The 12,187-nt window shown below is 42.2% G+C and overlaps 1 protein-coding gene across 1 annotated transcript in view; it reads right to left on the bottom strand.

Moving 5' to 3' along the window:
* Positions 1 to 991: 991 nt before the first annotated feature.
* The window catches only part of LOC142528089 (uncharacterized), a 51,913-nt gene continuing 40,717 nt past the window's right edge, over positions 992 to 12,187 (bottom strand). Inside the window, exons 3-4 of the mRNA XM_075633144.1 lie at positions 1,174 to 1,307; positions 992 to 1,070 (exon numbers count right to left, since the gene is read on the bottom strand). Coding sequence (XP_075489259.1) covers positions 1,210 to 1,307 — 98 coding nt within the window. The 3' untranslated portion in view covers positions 992 to 1,070; positions 1,174 to 1,209. The remainder of the gene's footprint in view (positions 1,071 to 1,173; positions 1,308 to 12,187) is intronic.

The following is a 12,187-nucleotide window of genomic DNA, read 5'->3' as shown; positions in this document are numbered from 1 at the left end:
CAACGATTGCCAAGCACAAGGTAGCCCATGCTGATGCACTTGAGTGAGGTGCGCTTCTCGAGGTAGTAAGGGTAGAAAACCTCCCGAGAATTTGTATGAAAGCCCAGGCACTTGGTAACTCGGGGGGAAGATCTCCCGGGCATCCACCTGCCCAGCTTCTGAAGAAATCATCTTGCACACTGAATCTGATTTGGACTATCCATTTAATAATGAGTTATCCATGACCCGGGCTCTTATGGGGGGTATCACCACCCATCACTTAAATAGTTGGGCTAGAGTCATTCTCGTTGTCCCACTTTGTCATGCTTGAACTCCAACATAAAGATGATCAATCTTGGCTATAAAAGCATCGGGGGCTTCAAATATCCCAAAGATGGAATGAGGTTCTGGGGCCTTATGTCTCCCGGACTTAAGATAAGATTTTAGGGCCTCATGTCTCCCGGACTTGAGATAAGATGCCAGGGCCTCATGTCTCCCGGACTTTAAATATTCTTGTCGTTTAGTATTCTCGGGTAGTTGAGTTGATGTCATGATGAAGTGTGCTCTGGAATAGGGGTGTCAATCGGGTCGGGTGAGTCAAGTTTCGGGTCAACCCGCGTATTTTTTTTTATTTTTTTCAACCCGAACCCAACCCGAACCCGAAGCAACCCGAAAACCCTCAACCCGAACACGAACCCATCTAACCCGACTCAACCTGTCTAACCTGTATAACCCGAATTTTATTTATTTTTTATTTTTTTAAAAAAAATTAATGAAAAAATTTGAAAAAATAAAAAAATAATAATATGTCATATAGATAACATTTCTAATAATATCCTCACAAGTTTCTCATTAAGAATGTGTAATGTTGTGATTGTGTGTAATAAAATTTTAGTTGTCTATTTATAATATTAATTTTTCAACACAATAATTAGATAAATATTCAAAACACATAATGATAATAATAATATTTAATTCAAACAGATAATAACAAAAGCTATTCAAAAGGTCTTCAAACACAACAAAATAATTTTCAACTTCCAAGTGACAATAATCAAGCTCCAATTCTGTCTTCTGACTTCTTCATTGTTCTACATTTGTTTGTAAAAGTCAAACATTTAAATAACATTTAACAATTAAAAAAGGAAAGGGTGAAAGTTTTCAAAAATTATGAATTTATAAAATTTAACTTACTTTTCAATACTAGGTATCATAGCATTATTATAATCATCAATCATCCGTTGCTGCATTGTTTGATCCAGCATCCTCATTTATGAATAAATTCTTAATATTTTCAGTCAAATCATCCAACCTCACCTCAGTAGTTTCTACAAAAATAAAATATTAGTAAAACAGATAGCTTTAAAATGAAAATAACAAGAAGAATCACTGTAGAGGCCCGTATTTCGTATTTGCAAATTTGCGGAATTATTTAAAATTTTTCTTTTAAATAAATAACACGCCTCATTCATAAAATAAACTGATAAAAAGATTTAATGTTTAATGTAACAGCGGAAACAAATATTGTTTTCAAACCACAACTTAAAAATAATTCGTCAAAGTAAAAAACTGAGTTTGAGCATAAATAGTAAATGATAAAAATGAGGTCCACGGGTTCCTACTACTGCCGACCCAAGCTAGCTCACTGATCCCCGCCCTCGGTCTCGACCCCATCAGTACCTACAACAATCAAGTCTAGTGAGTTTAAAGACTCAGCATGCATATATCGTGAATAACAAGTAAATATATCATAAAATTTCGTGTAACGTAAAAATATCGTATCGTAAAGCGTAAGGAGCAAATCATGTCATGAGTAATTATAAATACGTGCATATCTGAAAATCATACGTAAAAGTTTGCTCGATAGAGCTCTGTCATAACATATCATATCGTAATTTTCTGTAGAGATAATATTCTACGCAAGTGGCCTATAACATAACATAACATAACATGCACGTCTGATCAGACTAAACCACAGTATACTGGGCAGTAGAGATCATCACAGCCCTTGTACTGGATGTCCGTACCCATACATAATCGTAAACCGATCATAAGTCACCGGGTGAAGCAATCCCATAAGCGTAAGGTGGCCACAAGACATATCGCATATATCTCAAAAATAAACATTTTATATTTTATGCATGTAATATAATTGTAACCATGTTTTTACCGAATGAGTTGGATCGTTCCCAGGCTCGCTGCGACCTAATTCTAACATGAGAACATGCAAATAAACTTAACTTAACCAACACTTCATAATCGAACTACAAATGAGACAATTACGCCTAACAAACTTAGTATTCAATCATGGCTTCGTACCAACCCGAACCAACATTTAACCATTGTTTATCCATGATTAAAATACACCAAAAATACTGGAAAACATGACCCTAGGGCTGTAATACACAAAAATAGTGAATGGAGCCCAAAATTGTAAGACGCTCTTTCGAGAGTCATTTTGGCATATTACACCGTAAATTCTCGTACGACTTTTTAACTTAACCAAATCACGAACGGTCAAAAACATGACCTTACTAACTCATTGAGGTACTGTCTAGTCCAAGGCCATAGGCCAAAAGCCAACCAAGAACTCAAACGAGCCTCCTGAACCGCAACCATGCTGCTGTCAAATTTCAGTGGCCGCAGCTGTGCTTGTGTTGCTTCGTTTGTAAGGCTAATGGCCATTGGGGCTTGAACCACCTACCAGAGCCTCTTCCAAACATCCTAAGGTGTGGCTTGAACCATGGCTAAGGGCCCTAGGCCAACCACAATCCAAGTAAAATCCAAGCAAACACCCAAGACAACCCAACGTTCCCACCCGAGAACCATACTGCTGCGCGTGGGGTGTATTGCTTTATGTTGCTGTCATTTTCATTCCAATGGTCATTTGATCGACCATGGCATGATCTAGACATCCTGAGGTATTGTGTGAACCATGGCTAAGGGATAGAAGCCAACTAAGATCCACCTAAACACCACAAAGCCGAACCAACTCACACACACGAAAAATCAGAAAAACGAAACCGTGGAACACTTGTCTTGTTTTGTTTTAAAATCAATGGGACCATGAACCAAGCCTTGAAAGGCCATCTTGGTCACGTCCTAAACATGCTAAGGAAGGGTTCTAACCATGGTTACAGGCCTTAGACCAACAATGATCCGAATCCTCACCTTAGACAACAAACAATGAAATCGAGACTCAAAAATTGCAACTTTGGAGAGTTGTTGTCCATTTCGTTTTGCTGTGGCGAATGGACTTAAAACGATGGACCAACGCCTTCCTAACACACTATATAACATGCCTAGATGCAGCCTTGAGTGCCTAGAATCGAGCCAACCTCCTGAAACCACAAAACAACCAAACCCGTGAAGCACAAGGAAGAACCGAAAAAATCTGTGCAGTTTTGTTTTGAAAAGTTGCTGTCATTTCGGTTTTTGCCATTGAAATCATGATCATGTAATGTTTTAAAATATTTATATGACTTGATTGAAGAGCAAAGAACAATATAAACATGCCTGAAAATTTTTTTTCGAAAGAAACAAATCAATATGACGAACACGGCGCGGTGGAGACGGATTTCCTTTTCTTTTCTTACTTTCTTGATTACTTGATGAAGGCTCACGTTTTTTTCTCAGCCTATGCTTCTGAAATTTCGAATGAGAGGGTGGAGAAGTGTTAAGGAATGCAGGGGTAGGTTACAAGGAAAATAAAGGAGTCAAGAATGCATTAGAGGGAAGTTTCAAATTTGAGGAATGGAATGGTACAAGGAAATGATCTCCTTCCTACTTGATGCTCGAGAATGAGGAATAGATGGGCTGATTTGGTGATTGATTAGGTGCATAATAGTGCTTAATTATTAATTAGTGGTGATTTAAAAGTGAAGGATTAAATATACCATGAAGGGTTAAGGAAGGGAATAAAAAATAGAGGGTTTCCAAACATGATTGAATCCTATAAGGGGCGTGGCCGAATTCTTGCTAACAAATGGGGTAAAAATATTGCTTAATTATTGGATTTTATCTCCTTAAAGTTTTAAACACTAATTATATATTTTAGAGAAATAATTAAATTAATTTTGGATAGTAATTTTTCTTGCATGCATGCCTAAGTCTTAAAATTAATTACTAACATGTTAAGTTACAATTTCTTAAATAAAATAGATCTAAATTAATTTATCCCAATTGGTTACACATTTTAATTTAGGCTTTTAAATTAATTATTGGACATAAAAGAGCTTATTTACTACTTAACTCCAATTAATTAAATAAATCCTTAAACATTCTTTTACCTTAAAATAAATTATTCATTGGCTTAAATTAAATTTAGGAATATTTTCTTATTATTAAATTTTATCTCAATACTCCAAATCCAGTCCGGCCTCGCTTATTTAACTGAAAAGATAAAACTAAACTTCTGCGATTTAAAATAAATGATCATGACTTAACAAATTTTAAAATGAATTAAACACTCATGCATGTATGAAAATCATTTTAATTTAAATAATAATAATTATGCATGACTTATACGTAGTCTGATTTATCGGGTTCTACAACTCTCCCCCCTTAAAAGAAATTTCGTCCTCGAAATTAAAACTTACCGAATAACTCGGGGTAACGACTCTTCATCTCAGGCTCAGATTCCCATGTAGCTTCCTCCTCCGAATGATTAAGCCATTTGACTTTCACTAGCTTCACCAGTTTGTTCCTAAGCTTCTTCTCCTGTCTGTCTAAGATTTGCACTAATCTTTCTTCATAAGACAGGTTCGGAGTGAGCTGCAACGGTTCGAAGTTCAGGACATGCAAAGGATTTGCCATATACTTCCTCAGCATAGAGACGTGGAACACGTTGTGTACTCCGGCCAGATTCGACGGAATAGCAACACGATAAGCTAACGTCCCAACCCTGTCGAGGATCTCAAATGGTCCGATGAATCTCGGACTAAGCTTTCCTTTCTTCCCGAACCGCATGACACCTTTCATAGGTGCTATCTTCACAAAAACATGGTCGCCAACGGAAAACTCTAGATCTCTCCTCCTCTGATCCGCATAACTCTTTTGCCTACTCTGAGCAGTCCTCAACCTATCACGGATCTTGACTACTACGTCGGCAGTCTGCTGAATAATCTCTGGACCCAATTCTGACCTCTCACCTACTTCATCCCAATGAATAGGCGATCTGCACTTACGACCGTACAGTGCTTCATATGGAGCCATACCTATAGACGACTGAAAACTGTTGTTATAGGTAAACTCTACCAATGGCAACTTCGACTCCCAACTCCCTGTGAAGTCGATGACACATGCACGGAGAAGATCCTCCAAAATCTGGATAACTCTCTCTGACTGCCCATCTGTCTGTGGGTGGAAAGCTGTGCTAAACAACAACTTCGTACCCATAGCCGAATGAAAACTCTTCCAAAATGAGGAAGTGAATCTAGGATCTCGGTCAGACACTATAGAAATGGGAATACCATGAAGTCTGACCATCTCTAGGATGTACAACTCTGCATAATGAATCATGGTGAAAGTCGTCTTTATGGGCAAGAAGTGCGCTGATTTGGTAAGACGATCAACAATCATCTAGATAGCATTTGATCCTCCGATTGACTTCGGCAGACCAACAACGAAGTCCATGGTAACATTCTCCCACTTCCACTCGGGAATAGGAAGAGGCTTGAGCATACCTGCTGGTCGCTGATGCCCCGTTTTCACTAGCTGGCACGTCAGACACTCGGATACAAAACGTCTAATATCCTTCTTCATACCGGGCCACCAATACAACAACTGCAGATCTTTGTACATCTTTGTACTCTCAGGATGAATGGAGTACGGCGACATGTGGGCCTCTGATAAAATATCTGCTCGAATAGAATCGCTGCTAGGAACCCACATTCGGTCTCGATATCTCACAATACCGTCGCTAACTGTATACAAAATACTACCCTTGGCCTCATCTCTCTGCCTCCACTTCGCCAACTGCTCATCTGCTGACTTTCCATTGCGAATACGGTCTAGAAGAGAAGACTGAATCGTCAAAGTAGATAGACGGGGAACTCTACCTCGAGGATATGTCTCTCGATCAAACCTCTGCATCTCAAACTGAAGGGGTCTCGAAATCGCCAAATGAGCCATCACTACGACTTTCCTGCTCAATGCATCCGCAACTACATTAGCTTTGCCCGGGTGGTAGCTAATGTCACAGTCATAATCCTTCACTAGCTCCAACCAACGCCTCTGACGCATATTTAGCTCTTTCTGCGTAAAGAAGTACTTGAGGCTCTTATGGTCGGTAAAGATCTGGCACTTCTCTCTGTACAAATAATGCCTCCAAATCTTCAAGGCAAATAATACGGCTGCCAACTCTAGATCGTGGGTAGGGTAATTCTTCTCATGGATCTTCAACTGACGAGAAGCATAAGCTATCACCATCCTATGCTGCATCAACACTGCACCTAAATCGAGCTTCGAAGCATCAGTATACAAAACAAAATCTCTGGGCCCTGACGGCATGGCCAATACTGGTGCTGAGATAAGAGCTTGCTTCAAGGTATCAAAGCTCTTCTGACACTCATCGCTCCACACAAATTTCGCATTCTTCTTTGTCAACGACGTGAGTGGAACTGCGATAGAGGAGAATCCCTGAATAAACTTCCGATAATATCCTGCTAGCCGAAGGAAATTACGGATCTCTGATGCATTCTGCGGCACAACCCAATCTCTGACTGCTGTAACTTTCGCTGGGTCTACCTCAATACCGCTGCTAGAAACAATGTGGCCTAAGAACGCCACCTTCTCTAACCAGAACTCACACTTACTGAACTTCGCGAATAGTTGGTGCTTCTGTAAGGTCTGCAAAACTGCGGTCATTTGTCTGCTGTGCTCCTCATGATTCTTTGAGTACACGAGGATGTCGTCGATGAATACTATCACGAACTGGTCAAGATACGGCTGAAATACGTGATTCATGAGATCCATGAAGATCGCTGGCGCATTCGTCAAACCGAACGGCATCACAAGGAACTCGAAGTGGTCATAACGAGTCCTAAAAGCAGTCTTGAGAACATCGGCATCATTCACCCTCAACTGGTGATAACCAGAACGCAGATAAATCTTTGAGAATACTGAAGCTCCCTGTAGCTGATCAAATAAATCTTCAATCCTCGGAAGTGGGTATTTGTTCTTCACTGTAACCCTGTTCAATTCCTGGTAATCAATGCAGAGCCTCATCGAACCATCCTTCTTCTTCACAAATAAGACTGGCGCGTCCCATGGTGAAAAACTCGGGCGAATGAACTCCTTGTCAAGAAGTTCATGAAACTGCTTCTTGAGTTCTTCCATCTCTGTCGGTGCTAATCGGTACAGTGCTTTTGATATCGGTGCGGTGCCTGGCATAAGCTCAATAGAAAACTGCACTTCCCGCAAAGGTGGCATACCAGAGACGTCACTAGGAAAAACGTCTAGGAAGTCTCTAACAATTGGGACATTCGACGGCTGACTGACTGGGTGCTTCGGGAACAGACACAAAAGTTGCTAAAAATGCTCGACACCCTCTGCGCATAAGCTTCCTAGCCTGTACACAAGGTATTATACGCGGTAAAGGAAAGTACATGTCTGATTCAAATAAGAACTGCTCTCTACCAAGCGGTCGGACTAGAACAGATCTCCTCTGGAAGTCAATCAAAACTCTGTTCCTTAATAGCCAGTCCATACCCAGAATGATGTCAAACTCTGGCATCGGCAATACGATAAGATCCGCATAAACAAGATTACCATGAAGCTCGAGGTCTATGTCTCGGATCACATTAGTAGCTAATGTGATCCCTCTGAAATGAGTGAGCTGGGTAAGGAGCTCCGACGGATCAAACCAACAATTTATAGTGTTTGGGAATTTTGAGTGAAGATAATGACTGAGATTAACACCTGCAAACAAGAAAGTAACTCGTGAATGGGCGCCGGAGGGGTGTCTGGCGTGGCCACTCCGATGCTTAAGTCAGCAGGTTGAAGATGATCACAAGCAATATTTTAAAGAAAATATGTATAATGCTTAGAGTTCAAAGATTTTTCAGGATCTTTTAATGACATTAATATCTGCTATTTATAGTAGAGGAAATGGGGTAGGTACCTCGATTCCAGTGCCACCTACTAAGTGGCAAGTCGGTTGCCCATACTCTAGCTTCTGATGGCTTCTAGGACACTCCAAGCCCAAGTTGTTCTGACATATTAGACGGCCTGTATCAATCATACTCGAGTATGGTTCAATTCTCGACGTAACCCGGGTAGTAGAGTTCCCGGCTCGTTGGTATAGAGCCCGGGCTATGATGACTGCCCGGGGAGAGGAGAAGTGCTCGGGATGAGGAGATCTGCCCGAGTCCTCAGGAAAATGACTAGCTATTGGCTCTGTTTTGGGCTATTAAAATAACAAACCGGGTTGACGAGGACCCGGATTCTTATGGGGGTATCACCACCCATCCCTAAAATAGTCGGGCTAGAGCTTGACTCGCTGTCCCGATGAGTCGTACTTGTTTTTCTGTTGAAACACAACTCGATATGTGTAAGAGCATCGTGGGCTTTAAATATCCCATATAAGAAATGGGATACCGGGGTCTGATACAACCCGGACCTTTACTGGGATGCCGGGGCCTCCTATCTCCCGGGCTTTAGATATTGTGTCGTTTATTATTCTCGAGAAATTAATGTAGTGTCATAATGGCGCATGCGTTAGTATTGATACAGCCGAAAATCATTCGTATTCCGAGGTAATAATGAGCCTGCTTCCTCGATATCCGTACATGTCTTTTCACCTGCATGCACAATTTCCTAGACTCCTTCTGATCGTCCGATTAGATTCGGATCCACGGTGGAGATTAATTCTTTCCCCTATATATAGTATCCCACCTACCTATTTTCCATCACTCCAGCAATTTATTATCCGAGAAGCGCAATGGCAGGTTCAAGTAGTTCGAAGGCTCCCGATATGGCAGAAGAGTTCATGAAAACAGCTCTGGAAAGATGAAAAATAGAGCTGGAGGATGAAGTCTTCCATAAAGTACTTCGATTTTGGGAGGAGCTGCAAGGACTGCACTTTCTCTACAAGTGCGGAGAAGCTACCACTCCTCGACTGGTAGCAAAGCTGGAGAAATATTGGGAACGCTTGTACGTTGCCGATACAGTGAATCTATTCGAAGATGACTACGTCTTCCAGCTGATGCTTCACAAGGAGAGGAAGCTTTTGACGAACATCACCGACTCCGACAGCTTCCTCAAGACGTCCACTGGAGAAATTAAAAAGTGGATGACCCTGTGGAGGGCTTTTGTAGAGGAGGAATATTTTAATGTAGTCCGCAAAAATTCCTATAAATAAAATGCTCATCCAATTTATTTTTGTTTTTACTTTGTTGCAAGAGTTTAATTCCATCAGATGATATATATGTATCACGAACTGAATAAATTCCCGCCGAAAAACGTTTCATATTTCGAGATGGGTAAGATTGACGCTTCAATAACCGTACACATCCTTTCGTCTGCCTGGTATAATTTACGAGGTGCATCCTGATCGTCCACGTGTGCCTAAATCAACGGTTGGGATTTAACTCTCCTCCTATAAATAAGATGGTAGAGACGAAAGGTGATCATTATTTCAATATGTCGAGTTCAAGTGATTCCAGTGCTTGCAGCGGTACAATCACTGACAGTGGTACACCTGCTCCAGCATTAGCGAAATGCACCCCCAGATAGAGGCTTTGAAGAGTACCATTGAAGAATATATATGGGTAAAGGTCATGTCTACCTGGTATAAGATTCAAGATATCAGTAACACGCACCAGAACGGTTTGGCCCTTACACGTGCACAAAGGGCAGTGGCGAGGGAATACAGGCGAGAGCTTGGAGTAGCTCGATTTGCAGACCTGGCCATTGACCAAGTTCTCTTGCATGCGATGCTGTGGAAGGAATGACATCAGTTGAACAAGATTTCAACCTCCAAGTCCTTCTCCAATCTTCACATTCGGGAATTGACTGATTGGCTAATTGAATGACAAGACTATGTAGCCTCAAGAATGGCAGATGTAATACGACATCGATAATTTCTTTAATAAAATCTTAATTATTATACTCTGTTCCTTTAATCTTCTGCAAATAAATCGATGTAAACTGAATAATATATAACCAACGAATGAAATCAAAATGCCAGGACCTAATGTATCCTGAACGTAGAATGAAGTGCCGGGGCCTCGTGTCTCCCGGGCTTTGAATAAAGTATCGGGGCCTCAAATCTCCCGGGATATTAAATAAGATGCCGGGGCCTTAAATCTCCCGGGATATAAAATAAAGATGCCGGGGCCTTAAATCTCCCGGGCTATGAATAAAGATGCCGGGGCCTTAAGTCTCCCGGGCTATGATGTGGGGCCATAATTACGCGTGCCTTTTTATTCCCACGATTAGGAACGTCTCGCATTTCGAGGAGCCAATATGTCTGACACTTTAATAATTGCGCGTCCCTTCATATACCCGCACAATTTCCCAAGTTTAGTTCAACCGTCCGATTTGATTCAAATCAACGGTGCAGATTGATTCCCTCCCTCTATAAGTATTGGCTGCTCTATTTTTCAAAAATCACTTTCAAAATCAAATCTTCGGCGAAGCTCTTGCAAAATTTTTTCTCGAAGCTCCTTCGTGCCAACAACCTACTTCCGGCGATCTTCTACCACTTTCTCCCTCAAAACTTGTAAGTTTCTCTTTCGAGCTATGTCCAATTCTACCTCTTCTACCTCTGGAGCTAATGCGCGAGGATCTCCTAGCGATGAGTCCGCCGCACTGCGCTCTGACTCCCCTCCGTCTCCCCCCCGCCGTTCTATTACCTTAAAATCAATCCCAACCAAACCTTCTTTTTCAAAACCCTCATCCTCGGGCACTTCCCGAGCTCCTGGAAAGGACAAAGGTAATGGAAAAGCTCGGGCCTCTGACCATCCTTCCACTGAGATCCCGAGGGCTCCTTGGTTCTCCTCAATGAGCAGCACTTTGCGCTTGGGGGCGGACGAGGAACTCCGATCTTTGGGGTCTATTCCTTCTTCTTTCTCCATTTTAGTACCCCGGCCTTCTGATAGGGCTAATAACCCTCCTACCGGGTATACTACTTTCTTTCGAGACCAAGTCCGGAATGGTCTTCGATTTCTCGTCCACCCTTTTTATATTGAGGTTGCCAAGTTCTTTGGCGTACCAGTTAATCAATTCCATCCTAATTCTTTCAGGATTATGGCCTCGGCCTATATCCTCTTCAAGATGAATAATTATCTCATCACTCCCCTTATTCTCCACTATTTCTTTTCTTGCCGGCTTGGGGACAATGCATTTTCCCTGACTGCCCGGCTAAATGCCCGATTCCTTGATGACATCCCTTCCTCTCAAAAGGGATGGAAAGGAAAATTTTTCTATATCCAACTCCCGGGTCCTCTTCCCTGCCTGACCGGGTTTCTCCCTTCCCTTCCCCAACAACCTACCCTTCCACAGTCCTACAAATTTGAGGAGCCTTTCCTTGTTAGTCAAACCTTGGTAGAGGGGCGGAAGTACTCCTCTTCTGTTCTTATCTCAGATGAGAACCTAATTACCTACGGGTTGAGTGCCTGTGCTGAGGACCCTTTGGACAGGGTGATTGACGAGGTTGCTGTCTCGGGCGCTCAACCCGGTAATTCGTGATATCCTAGTCTTGTTTTTAGAGTTTTATACTTATTATTTGTGCTGAAATTTCTTCTTAGTCTTGTGCAGATAACTCAAAAATGCAGGAGGCTTTCGCCAAAAAATGGGCGGCTGAAAAGGCAGCCAAAGAGAAGAAAATGGTAGCTCGGAAAGCTGCCCTCGAGAAGAAGCAGGCCGAGGAACAGGCAGCTCGGCAAGCTGAGTTGAACCGGGCAGAGGCCCAGCAAGAAGGGGTGACCCGGGATTCCTCCCAGGAAGACCCTGAAGACCACTTCCCTCTGACCCAGAGGAAGCGAAAGGCTATCACAAGCCCGGAGCAGACTTTGGCCGAGGACAGCTGGGAGGTGGGTCAAAGCTCCTCTCCTGTGACCCGGTCAACCACCCCTCCCCTCCAACGATCTGACCAACAGCCTCCTCTCCTCGGGTTCGAGCAACAAACCACTCAACAACCTCCTCTCCTCGAGCAGCCTCCCCGAATAAATATTCTTGAGGATGGACCTTTGCCACGGGGGATGAA

This window comes from Primulina tabacum, chromosome 15, assembly GCF_025594145.1.
Source record: "Primulina tabacum isolate GXHZ01 chromosome 15, ASM2559414v2, whole genome shotgun sequence".
Lineage (NCBI taxonomy): Eukaryota > Viridiplantae > Streptophyta > Magnoliopsida > Lamiales > Gesneriaceae > Primulina > Primulina tabacum.
Note: the sequence above shows the minus strand (reverse complement) of the source record. Positions and strands in the feature narration are given on the sequence as shown.